The sequence below is a fragment of the Squalius cephalus genome (genome assembly GCF_949319135.1).
Source record: "Squalius cephalus genome assembly, chromosome: 21".
Classification (NCBI taxonomy): domain Eukaryota; kingdom Metazoa; phylum Chordata; class Actinopteri; order Cypriniformes; family Leuciscidae; genus Squalius; species Squalius cephalus.
Window position 1 is genome coordinate 5,734,321 of NC_137142.1, and position 23,785 is coordinate 5,758,105.

Sequence of the window (23,785 nt, forward strand, 5' to 3'; positions counted from 1 at the left end):
AGACAAATTCCATTGAGAATCCCACCAGCTAAAAGAATACAACCGTTTTTATAGAATAAGGAGGTATGGCAAAAATGTCATGCTGCATTACATAATTTCCCCACAATTTGATTGGTTTTCATAGACAAACCCTTCTGTTACTAGGTAAAGCAAACTTTGTTTTAATGATTACTTCATTGTTAATCACAAGGTTCAAACCTAGTCATTCGTCTAGTTTCATTTCCCATATTTGTTATTTTTACACTCACACAACCAGAGTTAAAGGGGTATGGCAACACAAGTTTTAGCAAAAAGGGGAGCACACACAAAAGCATATGAATGTTGTTCCTGCAAGAAAAACAAATGTTAGTTATTAATTAAAAAATCTATCACACGTTACTTTCAAAGGGTGATTTGCTCTATTTTGACATCAGTAGACATCAGTAGACGCTATCGTAGACATCAGTGTTTTTATCTGAAATATAAACTTTTATCCCAGTACTTTTGTGATAATTTGAATTATTGTAAGGCGGAAAAAACAATACGTGTGGTTGAAAAGACTGTTTGTGAAGCTGTTTCATACCTAAACATGACACCTGCTCTCTTTGGGTCAGCAGAGTGAACACAGATCTGAATGTTGCGGTGTGTTTTGTCAAAGGTTTAATAGACACCGAAGACTTGTTGTCATTTAGGAATAAGATCGCGTGGGTGTTTGAACTGAGATTGCATCTTTTAACGTTTAATCGTGCAGCTCTAAGTTCAATCAAATTTAAAAATCAACTACTTTACGCAATATTTGTGAATGCCATGTATTTTTATTCTTATCGCATTATCTTAGCAACATGCTAACTGAAATGATTCTGCATTTTATTATGTGTGCAAACATGGCCGCTCGACACATGCACTAGAAAGTTTCATTCTTGTCCAGTGTCTGTACCATTCCTCTCCAGAAATTATGACCAATTAAATGTCTTTGTACTTGTTTAAACGAGCACTCACAAAGGTTATATAACAAAGAAATTCAAACCGTACGTGCGAGCTGATTGAGCGTACATTGTATACGCATTTAAATAAAATCTGTCTATGCACGTATAGTACACACATACTACACTGATGATAAATTTTATGTCACACACACTGCACACATACCTTAGTGCAGGGGTATTCATTTAAAGTTCCAAGTCTCTGTATTTCCTTCCTAGCGGAGGTCCGGACAATACCTTTTTGGAACAGTTATACATTTCCATCTTATAGATATTAATATGAAAGGTTAGATCAGATGTTTTATCAGGCTATTTTTGTGTATGTATTTATTTATTAATTAAATTTTGACACCTACGTGTGTGGCACACAGAAGACCTTGGGACTGAGAATACATACTGGAGATGCAGGTTTACCTCTTAAGAAAAATATGGACCACTTTTAGACTTTGCTCAAAGTAATAAACTTCTAAAAACAAACTACGTACATAATCTGATAAGCAAAACTCTCATCATGAGCACAAAATAAAAAGTTAACTAGTCATTTCAGATTTTTTATTTTTTTTGTCTTCCCTTGCCATCTCTAAATAATTGAAATGCTCTTAATATGCTGATTAATCATGCTAAATATGAAAAAAAAAAAAAAATGTCTAAAGGTAACATGTTAACTTAGCTGTCACAAACAAAGTAATCTGTATGACAGATAAAAATAATTGTATTTGCTGCATTCTCCTTATCTGCAGCGTTTTAGCAAAAGTATCTATTTTTCGAATTATGTCCCGCGGTCCGGATGGAGCAACGCCCGCCATTTGTATACCACTGGTTTAGTGAAAGCGTAAAAAAAGGAAGTATACTTTGGGCTTTAGTGGGCAGTGTATTTTTAACAGAACCCTTGTGTGATGAGGAGCCCAGTTAAAGTATGAAGTAAAGAGCTCATTGCAACTATAAATCCGAGGTCTCAGAGTGTCAATCTCTTGCGTGTCAAATGCATGTAGATTGCTGGAGAACTCTAAAGAGTAAATAATAGACTCACAATGCTTTTTTTGTGATTTAACTATAGCCCACATTCACTGGAGATTTCCACCCTGAGGGAGGTGAAAACACATGATGGAGAAACCCATCTTCAGACTGCATCCACCGTTCAGCTCTCTCCACCCATTAAACAGACAACTAGGCCAATCAATACAAGCGCCTGCCTGACCATGTCCTGCATGCTTCCGCTCGGCACCACGAGTGAGATGATGAAGGGAACACAACGAGTCTGTTAGCCAATACTACATGTGATGTGAGTAATCTAGCATGGGCCACAATGGTGAAACGGAGCAATTTTCGGTTACACTTTATTTTAAGGTGTCATTGTTACAGTGTAATTATAGATTTAAGTATTGAGTAATTAATTAGGTAAAAACTACCCACTGGTAGGATTAGGATTTGGTTGAAGGTTAGTTGCATGTAATTATGCATAATTTACTGTTATTACTATGGTAAGTACATGTAACATATGTAACAAGAACACTGTAAAATAAAGTGTTACCCAATTTTCTTATACTGTGCCTTAGCGGTTAAGACAGTTTGCAGGGTGAAATCCTTTCTGAAAACCTGTGCCTTTAAATTCATCCCTTTTAGTGCACTGTGACCACAGATATTGCATTGTTTTACATTTACATTTATGCATTTGGCAGACGCTTTTATCCAAAGCGACTTACATTGCATTCAAGGTACACATTTCACATTTTGTCAGTTCTTGCTTTCCCTGGGAATCGATCCCATGACCTTGGCGTTGCTTGCGCCAATGCTCTACTGTTTGAGCTACAGGAAAGTTTTTAGGCATATGGCCTTAAAAACGTCTAGCAACTTTTGCATTCTGCTCGATTCTATTCTATAAAATTTTCATTTAGGTAACCAATTAGTTGACTTTAAAAAAAAAAAAAAAAAAATAGCTTTGCAAATCCCAAGAGATTTCTGATTAGCACAACCTTTGTGCTGATGTTGAGGAGACTTAAACAGCTTTAAAATTTAGAAAAACTTTTAAGCTATACCAGATCTAATGATGCTTCCTTTATAGCGTTAGTTCCAGTGGGAGAAAAGCAGCAACAAAGGGAACACAGAGCAGTAAGAGAACATGAAAGCTAATGCAGTGCATGGGGGAAAAAAATGGAGCAGAGGTATTGGGAGTCCCTGAGTTGAAAGCAGAACCTCGTCACTAGTCATGTGCACTTGCTTTTTGGTGTTGGAGCCTAAAAAGCCTTGGAATCCCTGTAAGCCTGGAAAGAAGGCGAGATGTCTCTGATCAAAGTGGGTTCAACCTAGTACTCCAGTGAGCACCTGAGGTGTAGACTTTAAAATGTGGGCACTCTCTCTTATTGCAAGACATCACGGCCAACAGCTTGTCATTCTGACAGTCACCCAGTTACCCCCATAAACCAGGGACTCAACCTAAGCCTTCTGGAGTTTCTAGGCTAATCAGCAAGTTATCTCATACAGACGTCTTCTCACATGATTGGCTCTTGTCCAACCATGCCATGCAACGCAAATAGCCAATGAATGATCAGCTTTAGGGTCAGATTAGGTGGTTAATGCCACCTAACACTTGAACACTTCAGTACATTGTAATAAATTATACAAGGCTACTGGAACAAATGCAAATCAATTATTGAGTATTGAAACTAAGAATTATACACTGCCAATCAACAGCTTGACAATGTTATAACAATGACAATTTCTGCAACATTTTTGAAAGAATAAAAATTAAAACATTACAATGAGGACAAAAAAATAAACTTACTTGATCCTGTCGGCATCTGATAAGGACTCCTGTAAGAAAGAGCATTAATTTAGTATGTGCAAACTGAATATCCTCTTAAACATAAAATCTGAGAGATGTATATTACAAGAAATATTTCACATATCCTTAATACCCACACTGCTGCATATTTCTCTTTTATACCAAGAGGGCAAACATAACATTTCCTCAAGAGTTGAATGTGAACTGATCTTACATGTGGCTGTTAAACAATAATCTTTAAATGTCAAAGCATCCTAAAACAATGTTTTACATTATTGCACATATAGGAACATACAGTACAGTAAATAAATTAAAATGAGACCTACATTGTGGCATGCATCAATGAAATATTACAGCTTTATTTATGACCTGTATGTGTTAGATAATTCATCTCATAATTTCAATAAAAAGCAAGTGACGCAGGGGAAGAATTTGACATCATACTCGGTGCCTTCAGCCAAACAGGTCAATATGCTCATGCCTAGTGAAGCTATGAAATTGGTCTGACATCCTGTTTTTTTCTGCCAGCTAAATGTCCACCATATCCCACAGAGCAGAAAATGGCAATTTGTCTAATGTAGAGAAAGGTTGTAAACAACGCTGTTTGTTTAAAGACAAATTATGTATTTTGTTGTTGATGGATGACAATCTCTGACAAATAAAACTGCACAGAACAAAAGTTCATGAAACACTGTCGCATAAGTGACAAGTGGTGATGGGGGTTTTAATAAACGCTCATATTTAGAGCAAAATTTCCTTAGGAAACACCAGAACAGTGAGATGAGAATACTAGCCATGGCATTGATACAATAAAGGAAAAGATCAGCCAAATAATTTTGAACAAGTTAATTAGCCCTTAAGTCGTTCCAAACCTGTATGGCTTTCTATAGTGGAATACAAAACAATATCTGAGCTGCTCATTTATAGGTTCTTCAATGCAAGAGTGGATTGTATAGTATATATATATATATAGTATATTAGGTGGGGATAAAGTCAAAGAAATGTTGTCAATAACGTACCTTGATCTGTGATAATATAGAAAAGGCAGTCACTTGTGATAAAGGTGTTTTCTCACCCTCCACAATAATGGTGGGAATCTCACCCTTTGGCAGCCCTGATTTATCCATATTGTCCTTTTTCAGGGCTTTGCTCTCTACATGGGGCAACTGGTGGAGTTGAGTCTGGTGTTGAACCCCCCGTGGAGCCCTGTCATCCCCTTCAGAATCATTGCTGCCCCCCACCCGACTGTAAATTGGGCCTTCGCCTTTAGGACGGGCCCCTTCCCGATGGGGATCTGCATGTTTCTTTCCTGACACTCTTTCTGGACTGTCCGCTGCCATGTGCCATATCTTGGGTCTTGCCTCCTTTGATTTTCTGCCGGCTCTGCTATGCCGGGAAGCCCATTCATCCCAGGGTCTGCACCGCTCTTGCTTTGTGTCATGATGGTCCTTGAATTCGTACTGTTGGGGATTGATGTGGCGTTTGGTTTGGTTCTCTTTTAAAGACATTGTTGAATCAGGAAGGTGTTTCGTTTGGTTCTCTTTTAAAGACATTGTTGAATCGGGAAGGTTCCCGCGCAGCAACTTTAGATTGGCAGGGGTCATCACCCGGTAGGTGATTTCATCCAGAAATTGGGAAAATTTGACCTTTTCCTCAAAAAGCTGCATCTTCCAATCCGGTGGCATAGAGCTGGGAGATGTAGACGATGTGGAAGTAGCGCGTCCAGTGGGAGAGACCCGTACGCCCTTTTCCCTGTCCAAGGACATGCTTTTGGGTTTCCGGCTACGTCCACGACTTTGCTTCTGGCCTAGCATCTCTGCCGACTTAGACTTACGCAGACTATCGGAAGAGCACACTCCCAACTGATGAGAGTGCTTGAGGATGCCCTTGGGTGGATGGGCATCCATCACAAATGCTACATGTGGTGGACACTGTTCTTCCCTGGGTACAAATATCTCCGCTTTCTCATTGAAGACTAAAGAGCGCTCGGCACTCCTGCTGGAGAGTGACGGTGAAGTGCCTCGAATGTAATGCTGGGAGTCTTCCGAGGAGGAGAGATCGTCGTCAGCAGAGAGTGCCAGTAGGTCATCACTACGACTGATAAAGCGATTCATTCTTTGTTGTCGGAGATGCTTGGGAGGAAGTCTCATGCCGAGAGAACCGTGGCTGAAGATTCGTGGTGGAGGGAGGACACTAAGATCCAAACTAGACAGGCTCGAGACATCCAGCTCGCTGTCAGATGCTTGCGACCATACGGGTCTTTCCTGGCATTGTGGGTAAGGGCCTGTAAATCGTGTACGCTGCAAAATAGGTGCATGATTTCGGGGGAAAATTACCTGGCAGGGGTCAGGCTGGGATGACGAACCAGGGTTGGCGGATGGCAAGGCACTCCCACTAACATCCTCTCGAAATACTGGAACAGAGTGGCGAGTCTCGCGGTGCTGCGGAGGTGCCTTTCGGTACGGTTTCCGGGCGGGAGCAGCACTCGTCATTCTGGTAGATCAGTGTGTTTCCATACACTGTCCGTTAGTCCTGCCGAGAGAGAAGCGTGAGAATCCAAAGTAGCAGTAGCCTTCAACCCTGTCCTGTGCAAAAAAGACTGTCCCTATCCTCTCTCTCTCTAATGTGCCACCCTGCCTCTTCCTCTCTAAGCGGCAACGTCAAAAAAGCAGTTTGAATCAATAGGCTTTGATCAGCACCACTGGGCAGTTAAACACAACAACCAATAAAAAACAGCTATGGATGTAACAGACAGCACGATTTGATACAGGGAAATTGAGGGGCAAAAAAGCCTCAAAACAACCACCAAATCCCATCTATACTTCTACTGTGAAATAAGGTGTTTATCATAATCTGTGTAGTAAATTGAGGAAAGCTGAAAATGGGAGAGGAAAGACAAAAAGAGATACTGGATACAGGGTGTTTTAGAAACAAATATAGAGGCACGAGGGTGGGAGGGGAAAACGTGGACTTGTTTTAAAGCGGGTGATTGATTATATGTTGGAGTGTGTTTCCAATAGACAAACTGTTAAACCAATGCCTGCATGACTCTTATTGATCACAGGAAGCTATGTATAGAATTGGAAAAGTGGGTGTGCGGTTGGGATCCAATCACTTACAGAGGCATGTAGGGCTGACCCACGGTATATTCACTGCCATTCAAAATCAGTTGCAATTTAAAATACTCAAATTCAATTCAAACAATACTAGTATTCCCTAAAGGAGTTAGGCAAATTTGTAATACATAGACAAACTTTGCAATTGGAATCCTATCCAATTTTTTAACACAAGATATTGAAATAATTACCAAATGTTTTTTTGGTTGTTCCCAGGCTGCTAAAAATGTCTCATTTCGATAATTTATTTTCTTTGGTAGAATACCATAACTAAAGCAAAATTTCTTATTGCACTGTCTGGCAAATCTTCATTGTGGATTTACAATGTATTGCCAACTTTCTGTGTAAAACAACAGTTTATATTTAACAGCTTTTATTAATAATAGTTGATAATAGCTCCTGCCTGAAGTACTGCTAGTATCTGATATAAAAAGAATATGAAATGAACAAAGGTGCGGATCACAAATTGCTCAGTTCAGCCACTATAGTAAAAACTACAGAGATCTCAATCCTGTACAACTGAGTACACGTTCAAAATCATCCTATGTTAATATTTGTAAATGTTGTTTAGAAATCTAATCCCGTTCAAACAGTGCTAAAGTTATCCAGCAACACCATTAGATTGTAAGATGAACCCAGTGTGATCCTGCTAATGCACAGAGCTGCCAAAAACGTCTGCTGCAAAACAAGCTTCTGTTTAAGCACTTGCAGAAAGTAGGTTAATAAAAATCCTTACCCTGTAGGTCCAATTTTCACATATTTGACCATGCGATATAATCTTGACATGTGGTTGCTTGAGGCACTATACACAAAACAACTTTGTGGGCGAGTAAGTTTGAGCCACTCAAAGAAAGTAAAGTTTTAGATCACTTCCTTTTGCTTCATCACTGCAACCTGCATTGGCTCCCTGTAGTCAGAGCGCTACACGAGTGCATAACACATAATAGCAGGCCATAGTTAGCACTCAGATTCTCTCCACTTCTTCCTGGGTCACACCTTCCCCTGCAGGAGGGCTTTCTTCATTGCTGTGGCTATTTTTAAAGTTCCTGACTGGTAAAATGGGAAAAATGAAGGGAGAATTGGCTGGTGTGTCACAGTGAGGTGCCACTGAGAAATCAATGGTGTTCCCTGCGCATGCTGCTAATGTGCTGCGGGGCAAAGGCTGGGAACACATATATACGCACACGTGCACGTGAGGGGGTCACTGCCAAAATGTGCCCCTTATTGGCAGACTGATTTTCCCTCTTGACGTCATCCTCTACCCACAATGCAAAAACACACCAGGCCTACACAGACAAACACAGCAAGCAGAACTAAATGTGTTTGTAAAAGCTGACTCAAAAGACGGTTGAATTTAATCAGCAATCCAATCTGAACTGATAAAGTTTCACACAAAGTTCAACAAGATCTTATCCTCTTATCTGAACAGGTATCTTATCACTCAGTCTGTCAAACGTTGGGTCTTAAAGTCCCCCTGTGGTGAAAATTAAGTTTTTAATTTTGTTTATATGTGGTGTCTATCAGCGGATCCCTAATGCCTGGTTCAGATTACACGATTTTAGCCCGATTTTGGCACGATGCGTTTGACGTAGGGTGTCGTGGGGATTCGTAAACGACAACGGGCGTCGGGACGCAAGAAGCGTCTGCGATGCTTCACGACATCACGATTAAAAGACTAGCATGTTTAATTTTTTGACGGGTTCCGTCAAGAGTGAGTGAGTGTGTGAGTATGTGTGTGTGTGTGTGTGTGTGTGTGTGTGTGTGCGCGAGTGTTTGTGTGTGTGTGTGTGTGTGAGTGAGTGAGTGAGTGAGTGAGAGACGGCACGCGATGACTGGTCGGAAAGCAACGTATAGTCTGACATGTTTCTTGTCCACGACAAGACAATATTTTAGGAGTCAAAATCACGACTCTTTCACTTTCAAGTTTTGACCACTTTCAAACTCTCCTGTGTGTATCTGTGTAAGTGCTCGATGAAAAGCGTCAAAGATGTCATTGTAGCCATTCACAGTGGCTGTTGAGCGCATGAACACAATGGCCAATCAGAGGCGTTTAAGAATCCGTTCAACAGCGCTCAAAACGCTAGAGGGAAATGCTGGTATCGTCACGTGTTTAAAATTTTAGTACCAACTTGGTACCGAAGTCGGTACTTTTGACAACTCTACTACCTTGTAACCAATCCCGTGAATGTGCCGGCGAGCTTTAGCATATCATTAACAGCGAACTAGCAGGGGAGTCTCGAGTATGCCAGGTTGTCCCGGTATACTGTTCTGTTGATGTGAATAATCAGGTTGATTTAGCAATATAGCGGGTGTATGATGATTGCGATGTTATGATTAACTATATACCTTCCTCCACTGACGTTCTGAGTTGTTCAAAGCGTTTGTAAGGATGATGATTGTTAGAAGGCAGCTGTCTGACTCTGAGATGGCACACGGGAAGATAGTTTGTGTAACATTAGCAACACATTATTAGCGGTTTGATAACATAGTCAAGCAAAAGGCTAATCATATTATGTGTCTGACGTTGTAAAGAGCGATACCATTGTGTCCTCAGTAAGTTGGCCGAGTGGATCTCTGAGCTGGTGTGAGTGAGTGGAGGCGGGGTATTAAAAACTACTTTTTCACAGACTAATCAACAATTCAGAGAGAAAGAATTGTAGGAATCTAATAGGGCTGGGTGATAATTGTTAAAGTTTATTAGCCTGGCTAACGTCAGACCAAGTCTCATTGAGACTTGGTCTGGGAACTACGTGCGCATTTTCTCGTATTTGAGGCGTGGTTTACGAATGCCCAGAGACGTTTATTGGGCGCTATGAATGTCTATCAAATGCGCCTGTATGTAGCTCATAGCCAATCGCTTCAATTATACCAGATGACGTATGTAGAGTGAGAGAAATTTGACGAGGAAAAAGACGATGGGTCAAAGATTTATTTGTACACGATGGCGTTTAGCGAATATTACCGTTTGTGCAAGATAAACATGAGGGTAGAAGGTAAGGTCGAGTCTGATATAAACAAACTGCTTCGGTGTCGTCATCATCTTGCTGCTCCCTCCCCGTTCTGTGATTGGTTCCCTTTTTCAGGGGAAAATTTGTTCCATGGTGTCCAGACTGCCTAGCAGCGTGAATGAAATCGCGCTGCGAGCAAGGCAGTATGGGGAAACCCAGGCTAAAAGTTTATATAAATTTGTATTAAATCAAAACACAGAATCCCCCAAAAATTAAATGGAAACTTTAAAAAAAAATAAAAAAGGGCCCGAAATTAAAAGTAGAGTAGGTATCTACTCTTTGGAGATTACATGTTTACATTCATTCTCAACGTCTAAGAAATATGTGGAATGTCATATGATACGGAAAAATATATTGTGATAATGTTTTTGGCCATATCGCAAAGCTCTAAATCTAAGACAGAATAATACAACTGCGGTTTGGGAGATTCTGGCAACTTGTCCTTTTTAAAACGGCTAAATCCAGATTAAAGGTTTCCTTGTACCCTCTAAATTTTACAAACGTTTAGGGCAAAAGGCCTGAAGCTTTTGTTGCTAGTCACGCAAGGGCTGAACAAAACAAAGCCTCAAAGATCTAGAGGGAAATTTCTGAGGGGCAAAAAGCTGAGTCAGGACAACAGTCCTCAATTGCTTCTTGAGATTTAAAACCAAATTGCATGTCATGGGACGGCTGTTGGCAACAGGCCAACACATATTTTCAAAGATTCCAACCATCACCTGTGATACTAACAGGTACACAACTGCTGTTCAACGGAAAAACCGTGACCAAACTATGCCTGACGATGTGCCTCATTTTAACCAACACGCTCTCAGATGTGTGTGGAACTTCTCGCACCATTTGATTGTGCACTAGAAGGTGTCTGTTGCTGTCTAAGGGTGATTTCTACTCTTTCAGAAGCTAATTAAAGCTGCTTTCAGACGGTTTTAAACATCGCACACCTTAAAAGGCCTCACAGCTGAGCCTTCTATTTGTCATGCCTGAACTAATGACTGTGGCGGAGGGTTACAGCTTTACGTGAACAGAAGGGATGGAATTACAGCACATACTGACCTTCACACCATCACATGCCCACACAGATGCTGCATAGCTTCATTTCAGAGGAATCTGACATTGTACAGGCAGATGTACACTTAATTAAGCTGCTTTAATTAAACCTTCCTCGGCACCACAGATAAATCAGGTCTCTAAGTCAGATGTGCTCCAATTGAGCATTTTGATATATAAAAAAATTAGAAGTATATAACATTACTACTAGAACTGGGTACTATAATGAATATCAATCATTTATGTATTGATGTATTTATTATTATTTTGGTAGCAATGTAAAATTAACCTGTTTTCTAAAGATGCTAACATTCTCATGTAAAGTTGTTAGACGAGAGATCACACTTTTTTTCCGCGTTTGCTACGCATTGAATATGCATGCAATATTCAGTGTTGGCAAATTAAATAACAGCAGAATAATCCTCACATACAGTACATAAAGTGATTATTTGATATGTAGGCAGCTCCACATTGCTAAATTTGAAAATGTTGTGTGCCTTTCAGAGATTCATATTGTAACTATGTTTTTCAGAGTGTGAGCTGCTGTTGTATGTAGTTTTAACCCATATTCAATAAAAAATAAGTATTAATTAATCACTTTAGACAACTGTTGCAATTTTGCCGGATTTTTACCGGATACCAAAAAGTAGAAAAGATTTTGTACAAAGACATTTTGTATGGAAGCTTGTTTCCGCCACAGAATGAAAAATAAAAAGGTAATTGCGCCTTTTTATCTCACAATGCTGACTTTTTTTCTTGCAATTCTGACTTTATATAATGCAATTTCGAGTTAATATCTAGCAATTCTGACTTTTGTTCTAACAATTGCGAGTTTACATCTTGCAATTCTGACTTTATAACTCGCAATTGTGAGTTTAAATTTCGTGATTCTGTCAGAATAAATAATAATAATAATTCTTATGTCAGAATTGTGACATATAAATTTGAAATTGCACAAAAGTTGATATCATGCAATTCTGAGAAAGAAAAAAAACACAATTGTGAGATGTAAACAATTGTGAGATAAAAAGTCACAATTATCTTTTAAAATGTTTCAGTCTGAGGTGGAAACGAGCTTAGTTAATTCTGACATTATTTGTCATGCATAAAAACAATAGTGTTTAATATTTTTCACAGAGCGTGAGAAGTCTAGATTGCATAAGTTTGGATAGTCAGACAACAGGACATTCTGCAGTCTGCATTGTTTTGTGAAGTGGCCACTGAGCCAACGTGACGCCCATTTCTGGCACCTCACACACTTCAGCTTACTGTTGATTCAGACAGAGATCATTCTCAGTTCCCTGATGACTTGCATATCAGATGATACAGACCTAGTAAAACAGCCTGGTTAAATAAACTCACCTTTTTAGAGAGGACAAGCAGAATGTGTCATCCTGTGAGCCTTGAGTTGTGTTGGGATTTGGTCTTTGTCTATCTTGCCAGGTTTAAAAAAACATGAAACACAAAATGGTGCTCACAACCCATTATAATTCCATAGCAACAAAATGAACACTGCAACAATAGTACAATATTCATTTATGTATTATTAATGTACATTAATAATTAAAAAGTATGTGATAAACTAATATTAATTAAAATAAATATTTAAGAATAATATGAATTTATATTATTATTATTAGTAGTAGTAGTAGTAGTAGTATCCAGCTAGTGTGTGTGTGTGTGTGTGTGTGTGTGTGTGTGTGTGTGTGTGTGTGTGTGTGTGTGTGTGAGAAAGTAGCACCTGTATTTTGCCATGGACAATAATCAAATATGAACTACAGTTTAGTAGTCATTTTGCAAAAATATCCGACAGCTCAACGCCACTACTTGTGCAAAGTTTGTGCAAACATATATATATACCGCTACATCAGATGCTTTCTTAACTTCTGTTTTCTCACCGCTGTCATTTTTGTGTTTATTTTGTTATTAGGAGGAAAGCGTGCAGCACATATTTACATATTCAACTAAACACTGCTCTCAGCTAACAGTATATCACTGGTCATATATTTCAAACTTCTTGTTCCCCCTAAGGGAAGAATGAAAAATAACTTGGCTGTGAGTATATCGGGGCCTTTAGGTAGAGTAACAGACAGCAAGGTGTGAAAGACGGACAGAGAGAGTTCATGGGAAAAGGAAAAAACATCAATTTTGTTGAGGAAAAAACATTTCCTTCCTGGAACAGCCAATCTCAGAAAATCTCTTTCATCATGCCTGAACTGATGACTGTAAGAGAACATCATGAGACACAACTGTGTATCAAAGAGAGCTCTGTAGAGACATGTCATCTTCCAATTAGAGCTATTTCTGGAGGCAGATTGTCAGCAACGCAAGACAAGGATGCACAAACACGACAAATTATTTAGATTGTGTGTTTTCATACCCGAAACTGGAGTTGGTTTCATTCAGTGGTGTCCTCATTCACAGGTTCTCAGGCCCAGAGCGTCTCTGAAACACACATTTGCTTGGGTTACTGAAATGCGATTTGTCACAGTTTTGCAACATGATCTATGAAGAGAAAGAAATTTAAAAATAAATATCAGCATCAAAACAGGACAAGAACTGAATCTAATCAAGAATTGAATCCATCTGGTCAGAAAATCCTGACATGCATGAGTATAATACAAGTGAAATTTATTTATACCCCAAGGGATTATACAGAAGAAAAAAAAAGAAGAAAAAAAAATGCACTGAATAACTAACAATAGACTGTTGAGATATTGATACAAAATGCAAAACGCAAAGTATTTTTTATGTAACTGCTCTAAAATGAATTCAAAAGGTTTTCTTTAATCTTCAATCAGGTGAACCCCTTGTTACAGCCCTTCCAGCCAATCAGATTTATTTATTTGCAAAAAGTGAAATCTAGAGAAAAAAAAAAAAAAAATTAACAAGGATTTTATGCTAAGAATATTTTTGAGTGACAAAATAAATTGATTAAATCACAGTTTTCCGTTGATTTGTTGAAACAGACAGTTTGAACTGATTGGCAGAAATGAATCTCTAATGCCGTTTTTTTGCAACAGAAACACTATTTAAAACATTTTCATGCATAATCCTGAAACATTCCTGAAAGATAGTGAAAAACAGCATGAGTAGAAATCGGGATGGTAAATGTAAAACATCACATTAGCATCTGGTTTATAAATTCACAAACTTTGTAAACTCCAAGTGAACTCCTGCTTTTTTTTGGTCTGCCACGAGACAAGTTATATTAATATTAATAATATCAGTCGGTGCGTTCACTCAGAAATCACCTCATTCAGTCACAATTGTTCTTCTTTGCCTAATTAACACGGAGACTGCTCATTAGCCGCGTTTCCACAGGCCTCCTCCCTCGCACTTACACAGCAGAATAATGAACTCCTGCATGCCACACACACTGTGTGCAAGGAGGAATGACATGAGAGTCATTACAGCAAATTACTGTATGGAGTGTCAGGTCACTGAAAAAGGGACAATTTGGTTATATATTATGGAAGGTAGATAGAATGATAACTGGCACATTCTCAGGGTAATAAGCAATAAGATAAGTTTAGATAAAGGACACTGCACCATAGTAGTTTTTTTATTATTATCAAATATTACAACAAAAGGAAGTACAACATGGAATTTAGGCAATGTGCCCTTTTCCTTACATAACAGAATGTATAAAAATAAAATGTTCAAACGGCACTGGGCTCTCTCTGTTTGCCCAACACTGAGGAAAGAAAACACAAACTCACAACTGACCTGATTCAGTTTCTTAAAATAACTAATTTTGGAAGAATATCTTGAATGATCAGATTATCAGTAACTAACAACTTTCTACGCTTAATTCAATGTATAACTTGGAGTTTCTTTTAATATTCATAGTACATGAAATGGGTAGAAATCTTACTTGTCCATATTTCGCCATTTTTATTTGTTGTTCATAAATCATTACTATCGGTCACACTTTACATGTGTCTGTGGGTTTCGTAAATATTTAACCAATGAAAAAGGGCTTGTTGTGACTAAACCTCGTCACTCCATTGGATCCTCAAACTGTCAGTCAAACCTCATAACTCCGCCCACCTCTATCGTGAATGAAATGCCGCACAAATTTTGGACCGTTTGCAATGTAAGGGTAAATAAAGAACTGGTAGTTTGAATAAGTACAGCGCTTTCTTTACTCTATATAAAGGCTAATGTTTTATGTATTTGAGGAGTGGTGAAGAGAATCTTAGCATTGGTTGTTGAGTCACAGTCAATACTGTCTGAAATATCCTATGTGCAGCACTTTGTCTTTAGTAACATGAGATATTGACCAAATGACAGAAAAAAACTAAGCGCCCACATAGCCACAGTAAACTTTATAATCTGTAAATTGATGGAAACGTACTGAGATGCACTTACTGCCTCAGATTCGCGGACAGAACACTGAAAGTCCTGTAGTCAATAATTGTATCCCTTAAAACTCATCTTTGATAATCAAAATGAGATATTTAAAAGATTTTCCGAGAAAAAAAGTCTTCATGCCTTAAAATAGCTTGAATGTAAGTCTACACCCTTGCCTCATTTAGAATACGCGGTTCTATGAATGAGCCCCGCCTCCACTCACTCACACCCGCTCAGAGATCCACTGGTTGACGATCACACGTTGATCTGATTGGTTACGAGGTAGTTTGTGACGTCAGATACACCAGCGATTTCAAACCGCGTTCTTGAGACTGTCTTTGGTTCACTGCAGTTTTAAGGAGAAAATACTCAGCAATGGTGTCGACTTAAGAATTTACACATGGTTTGTCTTAAAGCGTATTAAAAACACCACATAGACATATAAACAACATTAAAAGCTTGATTTTCACCACAGGGGGACTTAAGTAATTCGCTGGTCAAACACCTCGTAACTCCATTTAAGCTTGATTTAGGTAAAATGTTAATAATATAATGACACATTCAAGAGTCTGACCATACAAAAAGCAATATTATAAATGTTGAAGGCACAGTGTTAATTATAATTAAATTATAATTAGTGTTAATTATAAAAAATTAAAAATCCCCCTGTATTTATTTATTCATTTAATTTATTATGATATTTCCGCTTCCAATATTATAATGAAGGTTTGGTCCGTTTACCCCTACTGGCTAATTCAGCTAAACATGTTTTGCTTGTGCATTTATTACTTCTGCAGTTTTGTTCTTCCAAATTCATCGTGAGTTTATTATTAAAAAAAAAGAGCGAAAGACTATTACTGTAGAAGACAGCATATCCTGTCTCGAATCTTCACAATCTCAGGGTTTAAAAAATATGTGCCTAAAACATGCTATGTATGACTTTATAGCATTTAAATGTTTTGCATTTGACACTTTCACTGCGTATATTATCAGTATGTGAATAGTGAACTCATGACCTTGGCACGGTGCCTTGCCCTACCCATGAAACACTGCTGCAATGCCAAAACATTCCCAATGTAATTACATTCATCAAGGAGACTGTAAATTACCCTGTCAGCTGGAAAACATTTGCTCTCCCTGACCTGAAAGCATGCAATATTAAAGTACTGTTATAAAGGTGTTTATTCTTTTCCAGGATTCAGAGTCGTCTGATGTGGACGAGATATGGCCGAGAATATCAAACTAGAGGCCTGTGGCAGTCAGCCATTCATGACCGTCAGCTTCTGCTGTGATACTGAGACCCATTCACCTCCACTTCCCTCAAACACTCGCGCTTTATCTTCTCTTAAGAGACAAGGACAACCGTTGAACAAAACAGCTCTTATGTGTCATCATGGCTCAGAACACTATTATGTTTATTAATAAATGACCCTGGTCTTATTGTGTACTGAAGTTCAAAGTACTCTCAAGAAAGAGTTTGTTTTCATAACTGTTCATTAAAAATGAAAAACACTCTGTCCCTGTCTTGGAAAAAAAATTCTGTTGACGTAACCTAGGCTGTAGGGAAGTAAAATATTAACCGATAACGTCACATAACATAACATGTTTTTAGCCCTTCACAATCCAGTCTAATCTTGTCCTGCCCTTAATTATATCCACAGGTAAACATGTCAACCTTGATGCTAACTGAAATTAAATGGCTTTTAACAGCACAAAAACATGTTATATTGTACACTATTGTTCAAAAGTTTGAGGTCAGTAAGATTTTTTTTTAATTAAGAAATGAATACTTTTATTAAGCAAGGATGATTTGATGATTTTTCAAATAAATTCTGTTCTTTTGAAATGTATATTCTAATCCTGAATAATGTATCAAGGTTTCCACAAAAACATTTTCAACAACAATATTCAGAAATGTTTCTTGAGCATCAAATCATCATATTAGAATGATTTCTGAAGGATCATGTGACACTGAAGACTGGAGTAATGATGCTGAAAATTCAGCTTTGATCACATGAATAAAATACATTTTAAAATATATTACAGCTTTGTGTAGCCTCCTTTCAAAAACATTTTTTTTTTTTTAAATCTTACCGGGACTCAAAAGTTTGAGTCCCGACCCAAACTTTTGAACAGCAATGTAAACGAACATGCCCACTTTTGACAACAGCATATTTTTTTTTACATAAGAACAAATGGAGAAACATAAGCCTGCCAATCGTAGCTGGCAGGATAACCCTCGATACAGGAGTCAAGCATCCACTATCACTGTGCAAAAACATGAACGGTAGATCAAATGATTCAGGGATCGTTATTCAGGCCAACAGATGATTCAGTTTGCTCATCGAGCGCTGCAACACTCAGTAAATGAGAAATTGAGTGATGAGTAGAAGAGAAAATGACAATTTGCCATGTAGCCCAAAAGCAATGGTCTCTGAGAAATGTTACGAGGTCCTATAACGATATGCCGAGACGTATTCTCTATATGCTGATTTTGAAATCTGCAGAATGGATTTAACTCATTTACATATTTAACGAGCAAAAGCTGATTCAATATCTGACACCTTCAGCCCACTGTCCAGATGACGGGTGTAAAGTGAGTGTCAGATCTGTAAGATTTCCGTTCAGTCTGCAGTCTTACCATTCATAGTGTAATTTGCTTTTCTTGGAGCATGGATTGGGGACTAGGGATGTTGGTCTTTGGGCAGTTCTTCTTGGCCTGGCGCCTCCTGTTGCGTGACTAGCAGAGATGATGAATCAATCAGGTCTAGACTAGCAGAATATTCAATGATAATCTCCTCTACCTGTTCTTTTAAAAGATAGCCTCATTAAATCTCTCTAACAAATGTCAAATAACACTTGAGGCAACTGTATCGACTAGTAGGGAATATTTCAGCATCTCACACATCAAGTCAAAGAGCAGAATCCTATTCCAAAGCTGATGCTGGATGCATATCAATGCTTCAGCGTTTAAAATAGCTTGTTGTTAAATTCTGTGTGAACATTAGAAGCCACATAAATATGTCTGCTCTGATCTGCCAACATGAAAGATAAAAAAAAAAAAAACATTATAAAACCAAGTATCAGAGACGGCAATCCTACTTCAGTTCAGTAGACGGTGTCAATCAGGAGTGTTTTCTGTGGCCATGCACACACGTTCAGTTGTTTCCAACGATGTGATTCACAGCACAATGAATCATTTTTCTCACCTGACCCCATGGGCTCTATCATGTTATGGACTAAAGTCCTAAATGTGTCATAAAAATCTAGGAATGTACTAGAACAGGGGTCTCAAACTACAGCCTTGTTGTTACATACCGCTCACTGAATGTTAATAGTTTATCCTTAAATCCAGAATGTACTTTATGCATTTCGCTTTAGCCTTTAACGTTATGTTATAGCTTACTTACAGGAAATTGTCATTAGAGAAAAATACAAATGTTAGAGCACAAAACAGGAAATGATTAATGATTGCTCTTGCTCTAGATAAGGAGGGACATAAATTGGGTAAATGGTTGTTCACAATTACTTGTGCTGTTCACGTTGTTCCTCTGTTGCTATAAATATGATGGTTTATTTTTGCTCTCTTTTGTCTGAAACAGAGCTGTTATTGAGCATCCATTGTGATTATGTGCTATAAATATACCATTCAGTTCAAATATTACAGTCATCAGCAGTGATCTGATTTTAATCTACTTAAAAATGTCTATTAACAGCATCTGTACTATGTACAAAAAACATACACATACATACATATATATACATACATAAATACAAACATTTACATGTTAACATTTAGGAGTGTAACAGTACACAAACATGACGGTTCAGTACAGCAGGGGGGATACACTTTTTTAAAACAAATGTGTCTCTGTATTAAAATAAAATTCAATTATAATAAAAAAAATAATAATTCTAAAGGATAGAAAATCTTAGTTAATGCTGTAAACTATATAGGGAGCCCTTACTTACACATTACAATAATATTAGAGGTTACAATTAACAACAGAGGCCAAATTATTAAATTCAGTTGCTATTTATTTTTAGATATAATAATAATAATAATAATAATAATAATAATAATAATAATAACTCAAATAAAAAAAAATCATGAATTTTTTTTTAAACATTAAAAAAATCAAGACATTTATATTTATTTATATATAGACAGACAGACAGACAGACATTTATAGATATATAGATATAGATTTATAGATATAGATATATTAATTTATCTAGTGAACTAACCTGCTGTCGACACGCCTGCCTGATGTCTGTACCGTACGGGACGAATACATGTACCGTTACAGCTCTAATATACATACATACACTCACCTAAAGGATTATTAGGAACACCATACTAATACTGTGTTTGACCCCCTTTCGCCTCCAGAACTGCCTTAATTCTACGTGGCATTGATTCAACAAGGTGCTGAAAGCATTCTTTAGAAATGTTGGCCCATATTGATAGGATAGCATCTTGCAGTTGATGGAGATTTGTGGGATGCACATCCAGGGCACGAAGATCCCGTTCCACCACATCCCAAAGATGCTCTATTGGGTTGAGATCTGGTGACTGTGGGGGCCATTTTAGTACAGTGAACTCATTGTCATGTTCAAGAAACCAATTTGAAATGATTCGAGCTTTGTGACATGGTGCATTATCCTGCTGGAAGTAGCCATCAGAGGATGGGTACATGGTGGTCATAAAGGGATGGACATGGTCAGAAACAATGCTCAGGTAGGCCGTGGCATTTAAACGATGCCCAATTGGCACTAAGGGGCCTAAAGTGTGCCAAGAAAACATCCCCCACACCATTACACCACCACCACCAGCCTGCACAGTGGTAACAAGGCATGATGGATCCATGTTCTCATTCTGTTTACGCCAAATTCTGACTCTACCATCTGAATGTCTCAACAGAAATCGAGACTCATCAGACCAGGCAACATTTTTCCAGTCTTCAACTGTCCAATTTTGGTGACCTCGTGCAAATTGTAGCCTCTTTTTCCTATTTGTAGTGGAGATGAGTGGTACCCGGTGGGGTCTTCTGCTGTTGTAGCCCATCCGCCTCAAGGTTGTGCGTGTTGTGGCTTCACAAATGCTTTGCTGCATACCTCGGTTGTAACGGGTTATTTCAGTCAAAGTTGCTCTTCTATCAGCTTGAATCAGTCGGCCCATTCTCCTCTGACCTCTAGCATCAACAAGGCATTTTCGCCCACAGGACTGCCGCATACTGGATGTTTTTCCCTTTTCACACCATTCTTTGTAAACCCTAGAAATGGTTGTGCGTGAAAATACCAGTAACTGAGCAGATTGTGAAATACTCAGACCGGCCCGTCTGGCACCAACAACCATGCCACGCTCAAAATTGCTTAAATCACCTTTCTTTCTGACATTCAGTTTGGAGTTCAGGAGATTGTCTTGACCAGGACCACACCCCTAAATGCATTGAAGCAACTGCCATGTGATTGGTTGATTAGATAATTGCATTAATGAGAAATTGAACAGGTGTTCCTAATAATCCTTTAGGTGAGAGTGTACATACACATACTCACCGGCCACTTTATTAGGTACACCTGTTCAACTACTTTTTAACGCAAATATTTAATCAGCCAATCACATGACAGCAACTCAATGCATTTAGGAATGTAGACACGATCAGTATGATCTGCTGAAGTTCAAACTGAGCATCAGAATGGAGAAGAAAGGTGATTTAAGTGACTTTGAATGTGGGATGGTGCCAGACGGGCAGGTCTGAGTATTTCAGAAACTGCGGATCTACTGGGATTTTAACAACCATCACGATTGGGACTGAATTATAATATGTTGATTGTCTGGCGAGTTGGATGATGTGATGTATGATCCATGTGTGACTTTGATACAGTTCACACACTGACACCGAGAAAGACGGAGGGGTGATTCAGGCCTAGTTCACATGTACACACAAGCACAGTTTAAAAGAAAATCTGCGTACACATGAAAACACTCTATGAAGCGCTGTCAAGAGCATGCCAAACCAACAGGTGTCGATATAACCCTAACCGTAAAGCCATGTTAGCCAATCAGAAGCCTGGAAAAAAAGGTTATTACCGGCTCTGGTAGGCTAACAATGTGTTGTTATAAGCGGTGCCCTGTGTAGTATTGCATTCTGACGCCTCTGTTCCGCAATATAATGGGAGAACTGTGCATGTATCTGTATACATGTGACAAGCCCTGTTAGCATAGTTATTAGCGGCAATATTTTGGCTACGTCCAGCATTGCACAGACTCGACCTCATGTAAACAAAAGAGAAAATCTTCACCCTGGAAGGAGTTTTCAAAAAAAAGTTCGGTTTCAGTGACCGGATACTGCGTTTGAGTGTGAACGAACGGCCAAACGACACAGAAAAATCTGTGGTTTTGAAAATACCCGTGTTCGTGTGGGACAGGGCCTCAGTTTACCTGACTGTAACGGCCATTCAGAGGCTAAAGCATTGAGTGAGAGACAAAACATAAAAAAAACCAAAAAAACACCCAGAGAGGCTTGGAGCTTAGCACTTCATTATTAACAAGCACCTGAGCTGGGCAGCGTTCGGTTCTACTGGCCCAGGCTCACTGTTGTTCAGGCCTGCAGTGAATAATTCAACACATCAAAGGTTCATATATCTCTGTTTTTGCACACACAAAAAAGTCTTGTTTTTTAGGACCTTGAAGAGGGGTGAATATTATAACTCTGTTCAGTATAACAGGTCTCTATACCACTTGTTGAGTCAGACTAGCTCACACTTCACTCTTTCTTACTCTTTATGGAGAATAATTATATTTAGAAAATACAGACAAATCTGCCTTTGGACAAAGATCAGGAGTAATATCTGACCATATATCACCTAGGGACCATACATATTAATAAAAAAGAAAATTGAAGGTCAAACTTTATATATAATTTACATAAAAGTATATAAATAATCTTTTCAAAAAGTAATATTAACAGTTTTTCTGCAGTATTGGTAGTAGTAAGAGGAGACTCAAATTTGATTCTTGCATTGGACCCAATAATGTTATGGGCAACAGTCTGAAATGTAAAAAAAAAAAAAAAAAAAGTCTAGGATGACTTATGATATCTCCTAGACCAGGGGTCTCAAACTACTGGCCCACGTTTCATTCGGCCTCTCGAGTGTTAATAGTTTATTCTTGAATACACCAAAAAAGTAGACTTTATGCATTTTGGTTTAGCCATTAATGTTATCTTATAGGGTTATTAAAAAGCATAAATACGCAACAACAACAACAAAAAAAACATTTTCCAACATTAGAGAAAAACACATGTAAGAGCACCAAACAGGAAAGAACTCAAATGATGAATGTTTGCTCTTGCTCTAAATAAGGAGGGATGTAAAATAAATTGGCTAAATGATAGTTTACAATTACTTGTATTGATCACGTCTTTCCTCTGTTGCTGTAAATATGATGGTTTATTAGTGCTCTCTTGTGTCGCTGAATAAGAGGAATGATCTGTTAAGTGCGCTTAGACCTTGCGAATATGGCTGTATGCGTTAACTGTCAAAATTTCATTTATATCATTCTGCGAGGTAATGTACACTCAATTATGTTTTAAGTGACTGTAAACATTTCATTGTTTTAACTTGTAATATGTATTCCTTTTAAATAAAAACTGTGTTCAATAGTACAGAGGGACCTTTGCAAAAAGAAAAAAAATACATACTTCCGAGAAACTTTTGCGTGCGCACGAGAATTTTTTTTTGCTTGCTCACGCATTACAATTTCGAGTTTATAACCTATTTCTTTTGTGCATCTCTGCCATTGTACTAGGAAGAAAAGAAGAGCATGGATGTGCATGAATTAATAGAGATTTATTTGGTCAAAAACTGGCTTTCATAAGGGCAGTACTTTTAATATCAAGGCCTTATGTCCGCTTTAATGCATCCTCTGTGGCGACCAAGAAACCGGGCTGCGAAATGGTCTTCTGGCACAACACGGCTATGTACACTGTCCTATTTGCCAAGTTCAAGGGGCCATTAAAAAAAAGATTGGTACAGTAAAAACTGCTCAAAATTTGCCTTTGCTTAGGGCAGTTCGTCTGCTCAAGAAGAGCTGTTAAAAATGAATGAAGTCAGTCAGCATTTCTCCTCCATCTGTAAGGATTTTTTAATTGTCCATTAGAGTTTTATATGGGACAATATAAATATACTGCCCTAACAAAATTCTAAGTTTAAGGACTTTTTTACTGTTCCAACCATTTTTAATGAACCATTAAACTTAGCATAAAGGACAATGTACAAAGCTGTATTGAGCCATGAGGACATTTCGCAGTGTGGTTTCTCGGCTGCCACGGAGGATGCGGTAAACCGGACATTAGGCCTTGATATTACATGTTTTGCCCCAACAAAAGCCAAATTTGCATTTTTTACTGTGCCAATCTTTTTTATGAACCCGTAATCCATGCTCTCGTTTTCTAGTAAGATTGGAGAGAGACGCACAAAGGAAATAGGTTATAGTAGGGCTGCACAATTAAT

The 23,785-nt window shown here is 38.3% G+C and overlaps 1 protein-coding gene across 3 annotated transcripts in view; it reads right to left on the minus strand.

Annotated features, from left to right (window-relative positions):
• tjap1 (tight junction associated protein 1 (peripheral)) overlaps positions 1–23,785 on the minus strand; it is a 109,570-nt gene that overhangs the window by 45,916 nt on the left and 39,869 nt on the right. For all 3 annotated transcript variants that reach the window (XM_079855849.1, XM_079855847.1, XM_079855848.1), the window contains exons 3-5: positions 13,293–13,357; positions 6,081–6,276; positions 3,745–3,773 (exon numbers count right to left, since the gene is read on the minus strand). In XM_079855849.1, coding sequence (XP_079711975.1) covers positions 3,745–3,773; positions 6,081–6,236 — 185 coding nt within the window. In that variant the 5' untranslated portion in view covers positions 6,237–6,276; positions 13,293–13,357. The remainder of the gene's footprint in view (positions 1–3,744; positions 3,774–6,080; positions 6,277–13,292; positions 13,358–23,785) is intronic.